The sequence below is a fragment of the Aspergillus affinis genome, assembly GCF_023601865.1.
Source record: "Aspergillus affinis strain CMG 70 chromosome Unknown NODE_242_length_21016_cov_93_894790, whole genome shotgun sequence".
NCBI lineage: Eukaryota > Fungi > Ascomycota > Eurotiomycetes > Eurotiales > Aspergillaceae > Aspergillus > Aspergillus affinis.
In genome coordinates this window covers 1-21,016 of record NW_026516023.1, presented here as the reverse complement: position 1 = coordinate 21,016, position 21,016 = coordinate 1, and the positions used below count along the sequence as shown (strand labels likewise).

At 49.6% G+C, this 21,016-nt stretch overlaps 7 protein-coding genes across 7 annotated transcripts; 3 read left to right on the top strand and 4 right to left on the bottom strand.

Moving 5' to 3' along the window:
- Nucleotides 1-312: 312 nt before the first annotated feature.
- On the bottom strand, nucleotides 313-4,231 carry KD926_005005 (uncharacterized protein; the record flags this gene model as incomplete). Its single annotated transcript, XM_053095412.1, has 7 exons — nucleotides 313-568; nucleotides 713-1,467; nucleotides 1,540-1,692; nucleotides 1,790-1,929; nucleotides 2,095-2,578; nucleotides 2,666-3,494; nucleotides 4,095-4,231. 7 exons carry the CDS (start codon nucleotides 4,229-4,231, stop codon nucleotides 313-315), a joined length of 2,754 nt encoding a protein of 917 aa, XP_052949923.1.
- A 96-nt stretch (nucleotides 4,232-4,327) lies between these two features.
- KD926_005004 (geranylgeranyl pyrophosphate synthetase) lies at nucleotides 4,328-5,473 on the top strand (the record flags this gene model as incomplete). The annotated part of the gene is made up of 3 exons (XM_053095411.1): nucleotides 4,328-4,488; nucleotides 4,839-4,909; nucleotides 4,992-5,473. 3 exons carry the CDS (start codon nucleotides 4,328-4,330, stop codon nucleotides 5,471-5,473), a joined length of 714 nt encoding a protein of 237 aa, XP_052949922.1.
- Nucleotides 5,474-9,450: 3,977 nt separating this feature from the next.
- KD926_005003 (uncharacterized protein) lies at nucleotides 9,451-10,401 on the top strand (the record flags this gene model as incomplete). Its single annotated transcript, XM_053095410.1, has 1 exon — nucleotides 9,451-10,401. One exon carries the CDS (start codon nucleotides 9,451-9,453, stop codon nucleotides 10,399-10,401), a length of 951 nt encoding a protein of 316 aa, XP_052949921.1.
- Nucleotides 10,402-11,005: 604 nt separating this feature from the next.
- KD926_005002 (RTA1 domain-containing protein) lies at nucleotides 11,006-12,146 on the bottom strand (the record flags this gene model as incomplete). Its single annotated transcript, XM_053095409.1, has 3 exons — nucleotides 11,006-11,679; nucleotides 11,755-11,890; nucleotides 11,940-12,146. The coding sequence occupies 3 exons, from the start codon at nucleotides 12,144-12,146 to the stop codon at nucleotides 11,006-11,008; spliced, it is 1,017 nt and encodes a 338-aa protein (XP_052949920.1).
- A 3,321-nt stretch (nucleotides 12,147-15,467) lies between these two features.
- Nucleotides 15,468-16,325, bottom strand: KD926_005001 (uncharacterized protein; the record flags this gene model as incomplete). Its single annotated transcript, XM_053095408.1, has 4 exons — nucleotides 15,468-15,634; nucleotides 15,707-15,859; nucleotides 15,913-15,981; nucleotides 16,040-16,325. The coding sequence occupies 4 exons, from the start codon at nucleotides 16,323-16,325 to the stop codon at nucleotides 15,468-15,470; spliced, it is 675 nt and encodes a 224-aa protein (XP_052949919.1).
- A 2,255-nt stretch (nucleotides 16,326-18,580) lies between these two features.
- On the top strand, nucleotides 18,581-19,101 carry KD926_005000 (putative Glycoside Hydrolase Family 18; the record flags this gene model as incomplete). Its single annotated transcript, XM_053095407.1, has 3 exons — nucleotides 18,581-18,626; nucleotides 18,679-19,005; nucleotides 19,058-19,101. 3 exons carry the CDS (start codon nucleotides 18,581-18,583, stop codon nucleotides 19,099-19,101), a joined length of 417 nt encoding a protein of 138 aa, XP_052949918.1.
- Nucleotides 19,102-19,160: 59 nt separating this feature from the next.
- Nucleotides 19,161-20,500, bottom strand: KD926_004999 (uncharacterized protein; the record flags this gene model as incomplete). The annotated part of the gene is made up of 2 exons (XM_053095406.1): nucleotides 19,161-20,259; nucleotides 20,310-20,500. 2 exons carry the CDS (start codon nucleotides 20,498-20,500, stop codon nucleotides 19,161-19,163), a joined length of 1,290 nt encoding a protein of 429 aa, XP_052949917.1.
- Between the last annotated feature and the right edge of the window lie 516 nt (nucleotides 20,501-21,016).

The window sequence follows — 21,016 nt, the reverse complement described above, 5'->3', positions numbered from 1 at the left end:
AAGGAGCAACTGGATCAGGTGGTCGACTGAGATGCCCCTGCGGCCCCCTAGATGGCTCCTAGGTAGGAGATTACGCTTCTCTAGGGCCCAGGCGATCCGTACTGTAGCCACGGCCTCCAGGATCTTACCAAGGGTATTCAAGAGCGCTATAGGTCGGTAGGATTTGGCGAGGCGATAGTCCCGAGAGGCTGCTTTACGCAGCATTACAGTAGTCTATTGCTGAAAGTATTCCGGGTTGTGCCCAAGACGTAGGCACGCGTTAAATATCTGCGTTAGTACAGTGAGGAAGAAGGAGACCTTACCCAGCCAGTACTAGACCTTATTAGGGATGCCATCCGGTCCTGGTGCTTTATCGGGAGGCGCTCGCCTGATACAGCGGAGTACCTTGTGCTCGGTAAGGTCCGGGAAGTCGATCTGGGGGGGTATCCGGGCCGTAGGGATGTCAGAGAGGTCAGCCAGAGGTGATTCAGAAAAGAAAGCTTTGCGAAACGCCTCTACTTTCTGTTCTGCAGTCTCTGCGAGCCCGTCATCCGTTTTTAGCGTCGGTATAAGGCTTCCGCGGGTTTCCCTGCTTCTTGCCCACTTAGCTGCCTTCCACATGCCTCGAGGGCCTGATTCGGTAGCCTTGCGGACTCAGGAACGGTAGCCCTGGTGCAGTGCCTTAGCCAATACCTTTCCTTTAGGGTTCCTAACTTTGGTGTAGCGCTCCTACCGGAGGCCTGTAGTAGGGTCAGTAGGACCGTTCGTAATAACTGATTCTGTGTACTTATGCCGGAATTTCCGGGTAATCTTGACCATTTCGCGGCATTCCGCATTGAATGAAGGGTTCGCCCACTTGCTAGGCTTCGCCCACGGGGTAGAGGCAGCGATTCCTTGGTTGATCGTCTCGATAAAGTATTCTATAGCGAGCTCAATATGCTGCTTTATTTGCAAGGGAAAGGCCTTGCTCTGTAGGTTAAGGTCCACGAAGCTTTGTAGGTCTTTGATACTGCAGGCTTTCCAGTTCCTTCTTTGCTGTGCTTCGGGGGTTTTAGTACTGATATCAAGAAGGGTTCGTATTGGATAGTGGTCCGAATCTGCGTGGTTTCGCTCGTTGACCTCGCAGGTAACGAGCCTAGGGGTCAGGTCCTGCGAGCCGAAAACCAGATCGATAGTGGTCTTGTTTCCGTTGCGCTCCCACGTGGTAGTGCCTGGCTCCAGCCAGAGGTCTAGAAACCTCGTATCTATCAGTTCCAGTAACTGGTCGGACGAGGAGTCTCTTTTAGAGCGTTCTCCTCCCCACGCCGGGTGGTGGAGATTAAAGTCGCCTAATAGGAGCAAACGGGAATTAGTAGAGCTGTTAATAGGGCCGGCAAAGATAATTAGAGAGATAACAAGGTCGAGGGTAGTGCTATCCACTTCGTCTGGTCGATTATATATATTGAAGATGCGTACTTGTTGGCCGTCAGCATCAGTGAGCTTGAGCTCCTAGACGTCTTTCGAATGCACTGTATGTTTCCAGGTATTAAAATCGATTTGGCGTGATATGTAGAGGCATACGCGGGCCCGCTCGTCCCCTATCTCGGTCGAATCCGGGTATAGGAGCTGGTGGGAGCCGTTAGCAGGATGGTAGGTAGTATTCTGGTAGGGATTCTCCCAAGGTTCTTGCACAAAGATGAGGTCAGCCTCTAGGACCGCAGGGTCCCGGAGGAACTGTACCATTACCCTATCCTTTGATCGATTCACATTGTATTGAAGTACGTGTAGGGGTCTATTCATGGCGACAATCCCTAGTACGTTTCCTTGATACTGAACGGCCAGGCGTGTTATCTTCGGCCAGGACGATCGTAGTCGAATGTTCTGAGGGGGTAGGTGCAGGGACAAGAGGTGCCTCCGGCGATTTTAGGAAGGCAGTTACTGCGTTATCGCTAAAAGTATCGCTAGTCGATGCTGGTTGTTTTCGGTAGGTTAACTGCTTGCTTTAGGCCCTTTTCGCTAGAGGAGTGTTCTCTGTAGCAGGCAAGCTGGTAAGGCAGATAGCTTCCTGCGCTACCTAGTATCTAGTGCGCCGCCTTGTTATCTCCGAGGAGATGACGCTGCGGGAGCGCCTTTTACTCAGAGTGCGACCCCTGGGGGCAGGGGTCACTGGTGCGGGCGTCTCTGGTTCGTTAATCATATCGATTTGCTGGGCAATCGACGGTTCTGACTCGGACGGAATAGGGTCTACGTCAATTTCCGGGTTTAGGTCTATCAGGGCCTCTTTATGCTGCACAGGGACAAGCTCCTGTAAGCTGTATAGCAGTGTAGATCTTTCTTGAAACCTTACTGTAGAGCGATTTTGCTCTGTTGGCCGGCTGGTTGACCGGGTCAATCTCTTTCTTCTTCCCTCAGATCCTGCAGCCCGCCCCTCGCTGTTGGGCGGGCTAGAGGTCTCCGTGTCGCTACCCACGGAGGAATGATCCTGTAGATAGGGCGGGATGCGGTGCAGGGGCTGCCGATATTGAGCTGCAGCTTGCACCCGCTCCTGCTCTGCTACGTATCTCATGCAAGCTCTTGACCAGGCGGCGTGCGCTTCGCCGCATCCAGCGCATTTGCGCCCCTAGCTATCAGTAGTAGACCTCTGTACGCAAGACCGGGTCTCGTGGCCTTCGGTACAGAGGCTGCAGATTGTTTTATTCGAACAAACGATTCCTATGTGTTCATATTGTTGACATTTAAAGTATCGCCGAATCCGCGCGTTCCTATCATATAGAACAGTCATCCGGTTATCGCTAGCCCAAATAGTCCCTTTCATGATTGCCTCATTTGCATGTCTCGGGCCAGAGAATTCGACAATAAGAGCGGAAGATTTCTGGTTTTTATAATTGGAAGGATAGGTAAGCCAGGTTACGCGTCTGATATCAGGTTTCTGGTTCCAAACTTCTTTGTTCTCGTCAAGTAGCTCGCTGGTTACTCGGTCCTGTTCGCCCTGATCACTCAGGTCCTGAATTGACTTGATCGGGATACTATAAACTATTACGCCCCACGTAGGGCGCCGCAGGGTAGCCCCGTTTGACATGAAATCTGCCCATTTGTCGTAGATCCTAGCAGTTTCGGCCTCTGCAGCAGTACGTAATGCCAGGTTTAAATCTTCCGAGCGTAGCTGCCGAGCGGAAACGAATCGGGCTCTCGCCAGGGAAAATGCAGAAATTGCTATTGCAGCCTTTTTCCTTGCATTTTCTGTCTTGTCCTTTATCTCTGCCGATGACTTCTTTCGGTAGGTCTTCTGGGTACCAACATCTCGCAGTTTAACGATTACTTCGCGATCCTTGCTGAGCTCCGACGGGGTGGCCGGGGCGGTACTAGAGGAGCCGTAGGAGGAGATCGTATGGGTTAGAAGAGGCGCATTTCTGACTATAGAGGCCCAGGAATGGTGACTCTGGTTCCGAATGCTTGACTGGGTACTATAGGTATGTTGTTGGACATTCTGAAGGGTCTGCTTGATCGAGGCCAGCTCAGGTCCTAGATAGGCATTCCTATCGAGAATATCGGTTGCTTGGTGTTACATATATCCGCAGTAAGTGACTACTTGCTCAAAGAAGTTGATAACAGGCTTTGGGAGCTGTTTTCCGGTTTGCTCATTGTGCGAAATGAACGATTTCGCGTCGGCGTAGAGGTTCAGTACGCAAGTAAGAAAATTCTGATTTAAAGAATTTGCTGCCTCGGGAATCCCTGAAAGGGCCGGCCACGGGGTTTTCGCCCCAACCATTTCGAAATCCCCTACGGAAATAGGATCATTCGATAGCGGTTGGAGTTATTGGCAAACTGATCGGTTCTGGAGGCCGTAGCCGTCGTGGTGGTTGAGTAATTTCAAAAATTTGATTCGCGTCGAAGTTGTTTTTTTCCTCGACAAACGAATCTGTTCTATAAATGGCACATTTCCATAATTCCTCAGTATTCCCTCCCGGTGTGTAATCTCCTTACCCTTATCCAAATTTGCTGTCTACTTCCTTAGGATGGTCCTCGGATTGCACCGCGCTTCAGGTGAATCAAAATATCGAAACGCCTTTACCCTCACATCTGATCTAGTATACCTCCTTGCGATTCATTGTGTTCTCGGTATTCTATATCTCTACATCCTACGGTTGTCTTGGACGTGAAGTATAATGTCGGGCATGCTCACCATTAACGAGCCCGCCGAGGTGGCAGCGCCGTGTGCTCCGCCGTCCCCGGCATCGTCACTAGATGTCTGTCCGTCTCCGCTTTCTACCATGGTACGTGTATTGGAGTGAAAGGCAGCCGATGATTATGGCTACGGCTTTACAAGATCACTCAAGTCACTAACTGAGTTATTTGAACTCCCTGTACCATGCAGCCTGTTATGTCCCCCTTCGAATATCTTTCCTCCTTGTCCTCTAAGGGCGTTCACAATCAACTCGTTCAGGCGCTGAATGTATGGATCGGCGTGTCCCGTGATGTCCTGTTGGCTACGCTGTCGATCATCCGCGACATTCACAACATCTCGTTGATGTGCGTATTGATGCCTATCTCTCGCCTGATGACAACCTGGTGCGCGGCAGTGCTTTGGCTTTTGCTGTTTTCATACTAACACTTGTTATCCACAGGCTCGGCGATGTCGAGAACGGGTCGCCGCTGCGATGATCACAGCCGTCAACACACTCGGTTTTTGGCGTCCCACAGATAGTTAACTCAGCTACCTATCAAGTAGTTGATGTGATCAGCCGGACAGCCCAGGTTTGTGGTGCGGCCTGTCATGGAATCGTTGATGGTAGGCGTATATTAGACATCTTTATGCATCCTTCTAGGGTAGTTGGCTGACCAGAAGCAGGTGAGATGGAAAACATGTTAATCGGCCAAAGTCACGACCTCTTCCGGGTGAACCACGTATCAGCGCCGACGGTCCCGGAATACCTGAAGATGATCGACGGAAGTAAGTGTGCAGCAGCGGTTTCCACCTATGCAATCAATCCGGTTGAGATCTTTATACTTATACCGAGAATTCATCAATCTAGAAAGGGGGGCTTTATTCCGCATGACTGCGCGTCTCATGATTGCGCAATCATCCTCTCCGCACAAACCAGCCAATCTTGGCCGACTGATGATCTTGTTTGGCCGATACTTCCAGATCCGCGATGACTATGCCAAGCTCGTGGTGGATCAAGTAGGGCTCTCTCCATCATTTACATCTAATATGTGTATTTCCGCTCACCATCTTGATTGTACACAGTACCAAGACTCGAAAGGCTTCTGCGAGGACTTGGACGAAGACAAGTGGAGTTTAATATTGCTCCACGCACTTGAGAATGCCAGCCTACAAATCCGATGTATCATCCAGAATTTGCTGATGCAGCGGCATGCAAACGGTGCGGCCGCCCAGGGCCATAAACAATTGCTTCTCGGCCTTCTGCAGGAAACAGGGTCATTACATTACACTGCCGAAGCGCTGTGGAGGTCCGGGCAATTGAGACGTCGACGGGCAAGCCAAACCTGGTGATTCGAGAACTGTTGGATAAATTGCGTGTTAAGAGGACTACTTGTGTATACCTGGTTCGTGATGACGGAAGAGTATATATTGCAGACCATATACTGCAGCCAAAAATGTCAACTTTCTTTGGCTTAGGACTTATGAATTTAAATTAACCCCGCTTTAATATCCGACATCCGATATGGTGTAATGGTTAACATCGCCGTCTCTCACACGGCAGCTCGGGGTTCGATTCCCCGTGTCGGAATATTCGTACAAATTCTTTTTTGCTCCCTTGGAGAGGCTAGCTACCCTGGTAGGGAATCCCTAATACCGTCTCTTTTTTTTTTTTTTTTTTTTTTTGGTGGTGGTTAGATGAGGGGCGAACTGTCTGTTGAATAGCTTGAGAGGGCTCGGGTATCCCGATTGTGGGTCGTTGGTCGTCGTAGCCTCAACATCTAGATTTGAGATTGAGACAGGTGATGGAATCTGGCTATCTTAGGCTATTAACTATTCATAACTCTACGGGTCTCGGTCATACGGAGGGATAGGGTCTAATAGAAGTGCTTTACGTATAGCTATCTCATACAACTTTGTTTTCTGGAATTGGATCCTCTTTCAATAATTACATTTGAACTAGACACATCCCTAGTAGCAAAAGCTGGGCATAGTACCACAACTTCCCTCTTGAAGCACATCGACTCGTCTGGCTTAAAACAGCCCTGCTACCACCGCTGCTACTGCGTGCATTAAATCGCCATGGAGGGCAAGGGTTTGCAGTTGACACCTCAGGCGGGAAGGGAACATCATTGCCTGAGGCATACATTCCCTGGTCCCATCACGTGAACGGCAACTGACCCTTGTGGCCGCGGTAGATGACTAAAACCGCTTATATCATCGCCTTGCTTGACCAGATCGATCATGCAACCGCATTGATTTATGACGATAAATCGTGCAATTCCGCTCATTTATGACGACCATGAAGCCCCTGAAATTGCATAAATATCGGCTTCTTTATCGTGTAGTTAGAAAGAATCAAGACCTTCATTCATTTGAATATGATCATATAACTCAGTTGAATAATCACTTCTTCGGTAGACCCACATTTCTGCCACAACCCTTTTCACCCAACTGAAGTGGGAAACTCAGGGGGATGGAGGAGTTCGATCGGTCCGAGCTGTACGAGGCCTAAGCCATAAGGAGAATGCAAATGAATGGAGTAATACTCTATCTAAAACGTAGCCTAGAGTACAGAGATACTTGAGTGCTTAGGTGTTGAAGAGGATCGTGGCCTCTGCAAAATATGAGCCTCGGACGGATTAACGTTGTTCCCGACTTCCGAGCTAATTATATCTCATCACCAACCAAAACAAACAACGGCATCGACTTTCATCCCAAACACAGTCCCCTGTCTCTTCGGCAAGCCCAGTCGATGAGTCTCAGGCTGCGGCTGCAGAGGCCAAGATCGGTGACAGCTACTTGGCCTACATTGGCGATGTCAATTCAGAAACGAAAACCGTGCAAATTGTTCTAGCGCTGTGTGGTCTGACGCATCGCGATGAATCAAAGATGTTGGGTTATTTCGATAACTTTATTTAGCGTCCTTGTTGTGAAGAGGGAACATGAACAAGCCAACTGTGTCAAGAATCATGTCAATTATTGTTTGCCAACTTTTCCTCTGAGGGATTATACATGGCTCATGGCCACCCGATGACTTTCTTTTTCTCGCCCGTTCATCATGTAATTCGAACTCTATTCGTGATATTTGAAGCACGAACAGGCAAATCTCATTGTACAATGGAGGAAAAAATTTTCAGTAATATCGTTCACTTGAGCGAGAATCTCGCGGATGACAACATTGTTGCAGGATCTGAGAACTCACATCTAGACTTTTCGGTGGATATAGTACACCGTCCCGTCGAGATTATCAACAGATGCCTCTTAAAGTTCAAACCCCAAATTCTTTCTATGGCTTGAGTTAATTCTCTTAGATTGTCTAGCATAAATTGAAGCACAGACACTCTGCTATTCTTAATAGGCTTGGTTACGCTAAGCGGGCGTAGCGGCTACTTAAAACAGGCTTAAATGCTGAAACACGCTAACCGCCCGTCTGGCCCCAGCCCTAGGAAGCTGACGTGCCATCTCCATTTCCTGGCGTGGAAGCAACTTGATAAGTCATGGCTTGCGACTCGGTCAGCGCCCTTCAGTCCCAAATGCGGTACTTTGTCGTCCGTCCTCTCTACCCCATTTCATTTCCCTCTCCTTTCTGCCTTTTTTTCGTTATTATGATGACGATTGAATAATGGCAGGATCACTCGATGTTTGGAGGATATTGAGCACGCCACGGACAGTGTTATATCGATCAATCTAGACTATTGACATATCAGAATCCACTGTTCCCAAGCCTTATGCTTGCTCGGCCTTTGGCACACTAAATAAGTTACCCGGTTGTTGATCGTGAGAATTATCTGAGACATTCAACTGAGATCATCAAACGCCAACATGCCTTAAACAAACCTTATTCCAATTGAACAGATCTTGGAGACGACACTCTCATGGAAGAAACAATATCTATCATACTCTCATTCGGGTCGAATTGACAGACTTCTGGCCGAGTAAAGCTGGATGTAAACAACTTGTTTCATTCTCTGTCAGCCTGTCTACGCAACATGGATCAATGAGCGGATTGAGCGTTGGTTTTGGCATTCTATTCATGAATGAAATGTCGTGCTCTCTCTCCAGTGATCTTTTCGTTCTTGTTTTTTCTTCTGGGAGGGGAGGCTATATAGATGAAGCAGATAGCCGACCGTTGGACACCTCATTTTCTCTCGGCGATTAGATTGATTGGTGGCAATTGTTGTGTGTCCAATTATGCCATCGAGCCAGCATCGATCATTTCTGGAGCCGGAAAAGCCGACATGTATCGCCAAACCTTAAGGATATCGCACCACTGCTTCAGCCCGTCTCCGAAAGCCCTAACTTCTCCCCTGGACAAGGGGCCCCGTAGTTTCTACGGGAAATTCCCCAACGGACCAATGCTCAATAAGCGTAACCTATTAGACGGTCTCACGGCATCCCCCTTTCGACTGCCGTCCATCTAGGTGCCGCCTTCATTTTGCACCAGGGGAGACACGGAATAATAGCCGCCGTGGTGGACGACTCTGGAATCTGGACTCTGGAGCGGAATTTTACTTGACTCTGCAAAGATGATTGGATACAGATTATCAATTGGGTTATCGGACCCACTACCTCAGCGGCAGGTGGAACTGAGTGAAGCTGGCTGCAGCCGAGTAGGCAGAACAGGAGCTCCAACATACTCCTACTTCCCTCACGCGTGGATAAGACAGTCGCTGTCGTAGGATTACCACCAAGAATCCTGCATACCGATTTAGACGTCATAATAAGCATAAAAAGATCAAGTCAAGCACGCGTCTGCTCGTCTCATCATTCTGTGGATACACTGGTTGACGCCAGCCCCGTGGGTCCTTGTCCAATGGCGATTCCGCACGGCCCACATACCATACGCAAGGCAAAACAACCTGTGTTTAAGGATCCGCCCCTATATCCTGCACGCTGCTTGTGGACGGTGGACACCCCTGTCGAGCACTCAACGTGAATCACCGTACCTGACTAACGGAGGTTCCAGACGTGTCCACGACTCGGGGCTCTCGATCCTCATTTGGCTGTGGCGCACGGCACACCAGTCTTGCTTTTTTGCCCAAGCGACGTGGGCCATGCGATCTGCTTCTGGATTGCCCCATCCAGGGCGCAGAAGACTCCGGAGGTCATAGCGAGGGCGGACCTTAGCTCTTCCATGTAGCTATCAGCAACACGGTAGTCTTTTTCCGTCCGAAGGAGGTAGCCCATTACGCCTACAGAAAAAGTTATAAATTGGGCCATGCCACCCCCAGACATACCAGAAACCATCGCTACGATCATTCACTTCTTTATCACCTTTTTCTTTTCAAGACAAGCTCTTCTATTCTGTCCTTACGTTCTGTTTCAATATGAAGTTCACTGCTGTCGCTTTCACCGGGCTGGTCGGCTGCGCCGCCGCTCTTCCTCACTTCGGTTTCTTCCCCGAGCCTTCTGGCCCTGCTCCTACTGGCACCCCGACTGGTTCGCTGCCTCCTCCTCCCTCTGGCACTGGTAGCCTCCCTCCTCATCCTTCCTCCGGCACCCCCGGTCCCGAGGAGGGCTCCGACATCCAGAAGCGTCAGTTCGACGGTGCTGCTCCCACTGGTACCTTCGCTTCCGCTCCTTCGGGCTTCCCTAGTGATGCTCCTCACGGCCACCACGGCGGTTTCCCTTCAGGATTCCCCTCTTTATTCCCTGGCCCGTCCGGGTTCCCTGAGCCCTCCGGCTTCCCCGGGCCCTCTGGATTCCCCGAGCCCTCTGGCCCTCCCCCACAGGGTGGCCCTGAGCTGTCCGGACAGCCCGCGCCCTCCGGATTCCCTGGCGCCGGTGAGGATGCTCCCACTGCCACAGCCAACGTGAAGCGCCAGTTCGGCGATGCCACCGGCTTCCCTAGCGGCTCTGGCTTCCCTGAGCCTTCCGGTGGTTTCCTCGAGCCCTCTGGAGTTCCCTCCGGCTTCCCCTCCGGCTTCCCTGACCCTTCTGGTGGATTCCCCGGTGGCCCCGAACCCTCCGGTAAGCCCCAGCCCTCCGGCTTCCCCGGCTCTGAGCACGGCGAAGCTCCCGCTCCCACCGGCATCTTCAACGAGAAGCGCCAGTTCGGTGGATCCCCCAGCGGCCCCGAGGGCTCTAGCTTCCCTCAGCCTTCCGGCGGTCCCCAGGATGGTGGCTTTCCCGCTCCTTCTGGCTTCCCCTCCGGATTTCCCCAGCCCTCCGGCGGCGCTGAGCCCTCTGGCTTCCCTGGTGCCGGCTTCCCCGGTTCCAATGTCTTCGGCGAAGACGCTCCCGTCCCTTCTGAGACCGCTGCTCCTTCTTTCAACTAGATCTGAACTTGAGGATCAGAAAATCGGTCGTTCTATCGGAAAGTTAAGCTTGTCGTGACTATCTGGTCGTGTTGCGATGATTGATTCGGCGTATGGCAGCGATTCAAATCCTCCATGCGCTGCGATGGAATGATTGATTGGAAGAGTGAACTTGTCTGTATTAATTTTCTTCAATTTTCTTTTGTTGGTGTCACTCGTTTGATATGGACTTGATTAAAATTTTTTATTTTTTTGATTGAAAAGTGAGATATATCTAGTTCACAGCCGGTAGATAAGAAAAAACCAAAAGCCAAAATCTTGACTTTCAGTCCCTATTGCGCTTTTTGTGGTATCTGTAATTGGAACCCAGAAGTAATTTTTGTTGTAGGGATGATGCATGCAGGGGCGACTATTTCTGAACGGAATGAATCAAGTGAAACAGAACGTCGAAGAGGCATCATTATCCTACGATAAAGGGAATGTTAGCAACTACGTGTTTAAAATATAGTCAATTCCACCATTGCTAAATTAAACCTCGAGCGTAGGGTGACACCCATGAAAAAATGTCATAATTCAGGAAACGTCTATGGAAACATAACTCTAAGAATCAAACTATCTACCGCCATCAGTTCTCCAAATCAAACTCTCTTTTCATCCTCTTCTTGTCCCTTTTCATATCCTTCCTCTGCTGCTTAAGCTCCCTCTTCTCAGCACGAGTTAGCCTTGGGAAATCCGACCTCTCCCCCCGAATAATTTGCCCCGGATGAAACATGTTCAGCGCAAGCAGAGCCAAAAACATTGGCGCCGCATCCAAAACATACTCATACGACTCGGTCGTCAAAACCGGATTTGCCTCATCATACCCCCGCGCATACTGACAGAGTCGAAAGATGATCCGGACGGAAATCATAGCAAGAGCGAAATAAACCGCATAGAATAGTCGCGAAGGATGGAAAAGGCCTTGTCGAACCGGCGTTTTGACATCTTCCCCGCCCTCCATGTATCTCAATACAGATACTTTCCGTTGGAGCTTGATGGTCAGGCCTAGAAAGCAGAGGATGAAGAGCTCTTGCAGCCCAATGCCGCCCATGTAGAGATGAAGTCCGAGCATGACGAACTTTTGGCCCATGCTGTCATTGGTTGACATCGAGGCGCCGGCAACTTGGACCAAGAATGCTAAGATGTCTAAGAAGACGAACAACATTCCGTAACGGCGCGCAGAAATTTTTGCGAGTCTTTGATGCGGCAAGAAGTAGTAGATCATGCGGCCGAGTGTCATGTAGATGAATGCGTTGATCCCTGGGCGGCGTGTTAGACAGCACTTCTTTAATGGAATCGCATCATTTTTTCGTAAAAACAGGAGAGGATACTCACAAATGGGTGCTAATAGAAAGAATAGCTCGTACATGGTATCCCAAATGTCCTGGTTTTGATGACGCGTCTGCATAACCCGGAAAACGAAAGCCAAAAGCTCCCACGTGGCACCCATGATGACCACCCATGCGTAACGCTATGAAATAGTGAGCATAACTCAACTGCGAGAGATCGAAGGAGCGGACCTTATTGTACACAAAAGCCTGAATTATATGAGCTAATGTTGTGAGACCAAATAAAACGGCGAACAAAATCGCTGCCCCGAAAGACGGCTCGTAGAAAAGAAGCGAGCCGCATGCCTCTGGAGGTAGATATCCATTCTTACCAGGGGCGATATCAATACAGGTAGGAGATGCCGTCGCTGAGGCCGACGTTGCTGTTGTTGGTGTCATGTTCCTCACACTTCTTTGCTGTTTCTTGTTTCTAACTAATGGCCATGATTTCCTTAGGGGTGACGGTAGCTATATATCATGTCCACAAGAACTTGCCAAGCTCGTTTATTTTTCGCTCTATTATTAGGGCCATGATCCCTCAAGGCATCCGTGTATCTGAGTACGATCAGGATTGTCCAGAATCGTCGTCAATAAGCTCAATTTAGGTTCAATATCAAGGCAGATTAGTATTCTGATTATGAGGCAAGGCGATTGACCAGGCTGCGCTAAAATGTACGAGGACCCACAACAGCAGGAATGTGCGCTAAAATATACGACGGGCCAATCCCAGGCTTTCTGACCTTACAGTGTAGGCAGTGATGGTGTGCTTAGTTTTTCTTGTTCTCTAAGCCTCAATATGTTTGAATGCCAAAATATCTGATCCTTTGAAATCAGCGATTTGACGGTTGTAGACATAATTATATTATCTAATTGAAATATTGGTAAGGCTGGAAATATAGAATTCGCCGTTTCGGTGCCAGCAGAAGACTTTTTCTCCCAGCAGCTTTGCAAACTTCACCTCATGCTCGGAAACATCTGACATAATGACTACATTCCTCACAAACAATGCCCCGATAATACTGATTTTCTAGTATTCTCGATCGAGACATCATCCAGTTTCGCACAAGTACCTTCGCATAGTTGATACATCAAATCTGATTCTCAACTGGGCAAATAATATCTAAGATGCCTTCATAGGGCCACGGTAGGTACTGGCTCTTTTGAACGGACCCTTACTCTTCGGATAAAAGAGAAACAATTGGCGTATACTAAAATGCACGAACTACCAAACACCCGAGTTCACCAATTATGACAGGGCTTGGCTCAAGCTGAGCTAGGGGAAAAAGGTTCCAACAAGCTCTTGGCGCAAATCTTGTGATTGTACTTATTATTACCTTTTTCTGGAGCTAATTACAAATCACACCCCTAGATTCATTATGCCAGTCCTGTCAGAGTGGGCGTGTCTAGTTACCTTGTTATTTGCCAAACAGCCAGAGAATTATTTATATCGTTCTTCTCCCACAACTCGATGCTACTTGTTTTAATAGAAAGATGACTTCCGTAAAACATCGATCAATTGCTGGGCTGCGAAGGTAACTTATTAGACTGAACTACATTTGAGTAAAGCCATGACAGAAAGGCCGTGCAATTGCGAGGCCAAAATGCTTGCCTGGAATACTATCAAGAGCTTTCTGGGCGAATGTCGAGGAAGACTGGGTCCTCTTAATCGGGAGCGATCTGAGGCGAAGTTATGGCGGGGCCGGACAGATATCACTGGCTAGTGGGTCACATAGGGCGGTAATGGGATCGACACTGGCAAGAGCGAACAAAATACCACGAGCTGACAGACAGAAAAACGGCTATAAGGTCCTCATCGATAAGCTTTGTATCTGCTAGGAAATAGGATTTGCTGACCCCTCACTCCAGAATATGACAGATGTACCACTGTACCAAAAAGGGTCAACCCTTCTTAGCGAATGACTATTTAAGACATATCCACACGGCAGATTGACCATCTCTCATTTAATAACTAAAGCCGCTCTCGACAACAGTGCGCTCATACCTTTGGCCCAGTACTTGTAACTTTTGCGATGTCGTGGCTCTGTATCCCGTCGGAGCTTTTCCAGATAATCTTAGGCTTTCTAGACCTAGAGAGCATTAAGGCTCTTCGCCTTGTGGATCGGACATTCAGCGAACGCTGTCTTGGACCTCATTTCAGCATCCGTCCTACTATTGATCTGACCAAACAGAGTTTCCAGTCGCTGCATACCCTTATTAGTAATCCGATACTACGCCAACAAGTTCACCATATCACAGTCGTCGCGATATACTTCGCCGCCAAAGAGGCAGAAGAAAAACTCGATCCGGAACGATGGAAATCATTTAATTGGAAGACCAAGAATATCCACTCCGACATCCACTAGCTGAGAGAACAGAGACAAACTCAACAGAACGTGTCTGCACAATACGTGATTGGGCGTTTGGCTCGAGTTTTCCAGCAGTTCGAGAACCTCGACAGTGTTGAGCTAGATGCGGCAATCCAACTCGGACCAGAATTACGAGTCAGCCCCGAGAGGGGTCTTTGGCCGGAGATCTGGACCAAGGCTACAAAGGTGCATTGGATTGTGATTTCTGCTCTTGTTGAAAGCAAAGTTTCAATCAGCCGGTCGAGCATTTATCGAGATATTATCAGATGCAGTGTCTTCTTGATAGATCACACACTTCAACTGACAAACCTCGATCAAGCCGGCCGCGATGTCATCGGCGCAAATCTGCACACACTGAAATTGAGTCTATGCACAGAGATGTCCAACGAGACGTGAGAATATGGAATGAGGAATCAGGGAGGAGCCAAGATTCTCAACACGTCTTTTGGCAGTGTAGCCGAGCTACCTAGAAGACGCAGCTCCCGGACAGCGTCACGCGAACTCCCGGGTATCTTGCAATTACTGAAGTCAACTCCAAAGCTGCATCATCTGGACTTGCAGCTTTATCATATGACTCGGAGTGATCGGGGATATGAGTGGCTATTCACGGCCATTTCCGAACAACTTTCTCTTCCGGCGCTGGAGATTCTGTCTTTAGCTGGCTTTCCAGTGACTCAGGATGCTCTACTTGAGTTCCTTACGCAGCACAAGGATACCGTCAAAAATGACACATTTCGAAATATTACGCTTACAACGGGCAAATGGAAGCCGATATTCGAACATCTAAGTACAAAGATGCCGTGTCTAGGCCAGTCTCCAGACTATCTGGGAGGACAAACCTCCGATTTCAAGCTCCTTTTCGTCAGACTACTTCCCCCGCGGTGGCGGCAGATACACAGTGCATAGGAGGAGCTTCAACGAAGACCAGTTGCGCCAAGGTCTAAAATTCAGACCTTCACCACAAGGAAGGTTAATAGATTCACCCGGAAACCATCGTTGGAGAAATTACATTCGCATTGTCTACGGGCCTTCTTCCATTCTCTTGATGTGTCCACCACAGCAGGTTAGCGATTATGAGTTGAGTGAGGATTCGAGTGAGAATGATGCCTAGAGATTACCGCCCGTTCATATTCCAGAAGCACCTCGTCGTTTATCTGCCAGGTTGTAATGTTTTACGCGTTTCTTACACACGAAGGGACATACATATCAAGGGGTTGTTGGCATAGAATTGATCAAGGCTATGGAAAATACTCTACTAAATACGAACGGATGTAGAAGCTTTTCTAGCAACATAACTTTGCAGAATATTGCAATATAGTACAGTTAAATTGTTAGTAATTATGTCTATGTGACCTTAAGAAGACTGTCCGAAGGTGAACTCGGGGATGTTGATGGTGGTGACAGTCCAGGTCTTGCCGTTGTCGCTGGTGGACATCTCGCCGGTGACACCCTCGCCCTTGCCGACGGTGTTGATGTAGTTGGCGTCAGCGGAGTCCAAGATGATCTTGGTGTCGGTCCACTCTGTAAAACAACATGCGTCAGTCCAACGATCCATAAAATGATAATTAGTTCATTCTTTGCAGGAAAACTTACTGTGAGCACCGATAGTGCCGCAGTTGTCCTCACCGCACTCGACGGAGCTACCCCAGCCCTGAGCGTGCTCGTCGCTGGTAGAGAGGGTCGAGACGGTCTTGCCGTTCAGCTGAACGGTCTGAGTGTAGTTGCCGCTGTTGTCGTCGAACTTGTCTGTATTCACGTTTAGCCACATATTCCGGTCTCTTAGGGTGCGGTGTTCTTACAGTGCATAGTGATCTTGTCACCCTCGGTGGCATCGGTGGCAGGGCCCTGGACGGGCATCTGCGACTGGGCTGTTCAGATTGTTAGTTTCTTGACTCTTATTACATGTGGTTCTTAAGTTCGACTCACCGCCGGTGCTCAGCAGAGTGTAAGCGTAGACGCTCCAGTGGTCGGAGTCCCAGTTATCGGCAATAGACTGGACCAGGTCACCGTTGGAGGTGCCCATGCCAACCCAGAGGGAAGCAACGCCGGAAGAGCCACTGGGAGCCTTGGGGAGGACCAAGGTGGAGGTGGCCTCGCGGATCCAGCTGCCGTCAGAGACAGGACCGGTGCTGAAGGCAGGGCCCATGGCAGCATCAGCAGCCTGGAAGGCCACGGCGGCGAGAACAGGAAGGGTCTGGGCGATAGAAGGCATTGTCATGGTATTAAGATAGTGGAGTGGCTGTCACAACTGTCAAATGTCAAGGTTGGACCGGCAGAGCGTCTTATATATGCTTCTCGTGAAACCTCGTGCCTGTTACCCTGGATTCTAGTGGAAGAGAATTCACTACGTAATCTCTGATCAAAACATGCAATGGTACGACTAATCTAACCCGCCTCCACCTCTGAAGGGGTGAACCAGTCGGAGATGGTCGCGGTAGCAGCTTAAAACTGCCGATCCCTTTATTTCCAACACCGGAGCCCCACAGCTACCAACAGCAACGGTAAGATCGTCAGTCTCGCGGAGAAACCCCCGAGCACAATGCTGAATTTGGCGATTTAACGGCGGAACAGAATCCTTCTCGTGGGCCTGAACTTCAACACCCGAGCCTGCCGGAGGTTCTTGTACTCGAAACACACTCCGTTCCTACTCCTTAGACACTACTCATTGGCCCGAAACAAGGCCGTTCTCTGACTCGAGACGAGCATTTCCATGCGTAATTGATACCCATTTAGGGATAAATTTCGTGAGACATTTAAATCTACTCATAACTGCTCGTTCCTTCTAGGCCTATTCAGGCGGATTCGTATCACTCCTAGAAAATGAAATCGACGTTTGGGGGACTGGCAACTGACGGAAGTCGGAAACAAAAGCCCCGTCCTCTCCGATCTAGGGAGTAAGCATTCTGGTGAATGGATGTCAAATGCTTAATCTTTCTACAATCCACCAAGCCCCATGGGGTATAAGACAACTGGATTTACGTTCGCCATTCTAGACCCTTAGATAATTGGCGAGAGAATAGTTCCAAGTGACTGCTTCATCTAGACATGTCAAAAGGGTAAGGTGTCTAACTAGCATGTGAAGCGACATTGATGGCCATACATTAGGGAGATTGAATCTAGAATGAGAACTCCCGAGTATAGAAAGTTTAATATTAACCGGAAACAGCTTCCTTTCGTAAATCAAGACCGTAAATATTTGCAAGGCTGTTCAGGTCATAAGGACTGTCTTACCCTAAGCCAAAGTAATGTTTCAATGTTCTACTGTGTACTCCGTACGTTCTGGATTGTTTCCACTTCAAATATGGACGATAGACTCAGCGCATCCTTCAAAACGTTTGAGCTCTTAAGTTTTGCGAGAAGCCCCTTCTCGAGAAGAAGGGGAGGTAGCGCAGCAGGAGCTCCATCTGTATAGTGTATGATATGACTTTGAGACATAGGTGGGTCATGTCGGTAGAATTCCTTAAAATTCTTTAGCATGGTGGAGAAAGCTGCTACATCCCTAGTGCCGGCATAGAAACATGCACTCCGCGGAGTACAATAAAGACAAAATTCGCCCTGGAAGTCCCTCGAGCCTGGACCATACAGAATCTCTGCAACATCGTAGTTATGAGGGACTTTGTTCAACACGCCACCATCTAGTTACCTACACCGTAGTTTCTGCAATCTCATGATGATAAGTGTTATTTATTGCATTTAGTCTGAACCATAGTGCAAAATTGTTTGAATGCTGAACTCGTTCTCACCATAGGGGGCTTGTCCGCAGGCCAAATCTTGACTCCAAACAGAGGATTATTTCAGATGAGGAAGAACAGAGTTGCTGCCAGAAGAAACGGGCACCATTACAAGCTGGTCATCCTTTGCTTAAGACCCCCATTATGCCCAAAACCTCAATGCTTGCCATGGTGCAATATAGCCAGGGATAACACTAGCCTTAATCGCTAATTAATTCATCTCTTATTTGTGCTTTCATTCTCCTGAAGACAATCAAACAATATTGCTCGACAAATGATCGATCTCGGGCGCACGGCCGACGACCCCATTTTGCGACCCACACATATTTCTTGTTCCTTTAATACTTACATCGTAATTCGTGGAGGTCGATAAAAAGTAATTCACTTATCGATAAGATAAAAGATGCATGGGAAATCTCCTATCATTGTTTTCTCTTTTTCTCTCTCTATAAACGACGCGAGACGCGTTTCGGCTTTGTTTACTCGGCGTTTCTTCGAGGAATTCCGCGTCCCCGTCGGAGGCGGAATTATCCAGGCAGGAACCACGGAGTAAAGAGGGTGATGTGCATTCTAGAGCTTACTCGGTAAGACATGTATAAGCTATGGTTCGAAATTTTCCTTTGCTTTTTGGACTCATCGTCTTTATGAGCACATGTAGCCAATTCTATCACTGTTTCCCTGATAGACGACTATGTTGATTAGACTTGGGCTCCAATTTATCTGGAACACAGCAGCCATGACCGGGTACGACTCGTGCGAGCTTGGATTCTTGTCCGTGTTGTGTATGTCCCTCTGACATCTACGAATCCCCAGCCTGTGCTTTGCAACCGCTAGCTATCCCGCCTCTAGAACAAGTACAGCCAGTGCGGTATCAACAAAGACTTCTGCACCGAATCCGAGTCGCCAACAGGCGCACCCGGAACATCAGCCCGAGCTACGCCGTCAACGCCAGCCCCATACAAGCCCAGTGGGAGTTGTTCAAGCAGTTGCCTGGCTTCAAGAAGATCCTGTCGCTTGGTGACTGGAGCTTCTCCGCCGAACCGGCTACGTATCACATTTTCCGCTCCGCGGTCGAGCCGGGTAATCAGGATATAGTTGTCGCGAACATCGTCTCGTTTGTGACAGAGCATGACCTGAATGGCATTGACATAGAGTGGAAATGTAAGTCGGTTAGGTTGTTTCTAATGAGCAACAGTATTAACCTGAGTTGTAGATCCTGCTGCAACAGACATCCCCAGCATTCCACCAGGTACGTGACCTGCCTTTCATGAGTTCTTGGAGTAAAAGGAACTGTCACGATGCGGAGAACTACCACCCTACTCTTGTTCTCTCGGACCCAGCTCAAAGTTAAACTCTTTCAAAAGCGGCGAAAATTTCCATCTTGCAAAGAACTGTCCATTCTCCACCAAAATCCGTCGTAGCATCTCCGCCCTCTCCTCCTCCACAGCAGGCCACGCACCCTCCCACATTCTCACATATGGCTCCACGACCTTCAAGGCCTCCTTCAGCCACCTCCCTGCCCTTTCCTCCCCAATCCGCCCCTTCAATGCCATTCCCTTCTCCAGCTCCTCCAGAAAAGCTTCCCTCTCCCGTCCCCCCTCAACCGCAGCCCGCATCAACCCCAACAATATATGTGAGCGCACCGCAAAGTCCAATTTATTCACCTCCACCCCCACTGTCTCCTCCACCACAACAGCAGCCAAAAACTCCACCTCCTCCTGACTCCCTACCTCCTCTTCCCACCCCCTCTCCCACGCCTGCACCTCCACCCCACCATCCGGCCATCCACACCACTGCACACCACTATCCCACGCGCCATACTGCGCTTCCCACGCGTACATATCCTGCGCTCCCTGCGCTACCATTACGCCGAAGCTGTTCGGCTTCCACGCTTGCTGGGACTGTGCCTTTGTTAAGCCGGATGGCATAGGGGAACCGAGCTTCATGTCCTCGAGCCAGAAGCGCGCTTGCGTTTCGGAGTAGGGTGGCACGCTGGGGTGGACCGTGCGCAGGCGCGCGGTGGTCATCTCGAGCGTGCTGAGGGCTAATCGCGTGAGAGTCGCTAGCGGAAGGGAGGGCTGCCTGCGGTGCGTGCGCTCGACGCTGTAGGCCCAGCGAGGGAGTTTCGTGGCGTGTGCTGCGCCGCCGCCGGGGGGTGGCTGGCGTGGCTGCGCCAGTGGGGAGTCGGAGTCGGGCAGATCTTGGAGGTCGGGCAGGCGGTAGAAGCGCGCTGTGGTGGGCTGGGTGAGGAAGGCGGCGGAGTAGTAGGAGCGCCATGCGGAGGGGTGGAGGAGTGCGCGGTGCGTGGTGTAGAAGGCGGGGAAATCGGAGGGGGAGGGAAAGTCGCCGTCGAGTTGGGAGGAGGAGCGGTAGATGGCCGCGGCAAGCTGGGCGAGATAGAATATATCTAGGGTGCTGTGATGATTAGTCTTCGTAGTACGGTGGTATTGGGGGTCGTCACTTACCGATTGAACCTCAACTCCCCCTCGCCAAACGACCACCCGCGCGCGTGCAGCTTCTCGACAACATCGAACACGCCGTTGCCGGTCCACAGCCCCTGATCCATATAGTTGAATGCTATCTGCAACACGCGATCGTGGCAGTCCACCGGCACCACGCCGCCTTCGACGCCCGCGAGGAAACCCTCAGCGCTCATGGCGAATCCTCTGATGAGTGAATGATGATGACCAGGGAATGGAAATGTGAGTATTAAGCCCTCACTCGGTATGTTGGGGATGAAGAGGTAATGGGATTAGGATGTAATTTGATAGCTGAGGTAGGTGTAGAATGCTTGAATTGTATGAAGCTCTCGTTAGTTAGTTAGTTATATTTTTCGGCCGCAGTTCACCGCCTAAGCATGTGTCCCGCCGTCCCCTGCTGGGGCAAAGGCCGCCAGGGGGTAAGCCCTGGGCGTTGTTAATATGAAGCTCTCGCTCTGCTACGGAGGATCCATGGATCTACGGCCGATCCACGTGGGTCAGCTGACATACAGACTAACCACAATAGGCAGGGGCTACCAGATCATGTTATGGGCTAGCCCCTTTCGGTATAGCTCGCCCTCACCTGTTTTGATTGATAACATATACACATTTCATTCCATTCTAAGCACCGTGCTTAGAATATTTCGACAAGAGCTCCTCCGAATACTCATATCTAGTTCTCATTCCGGGCA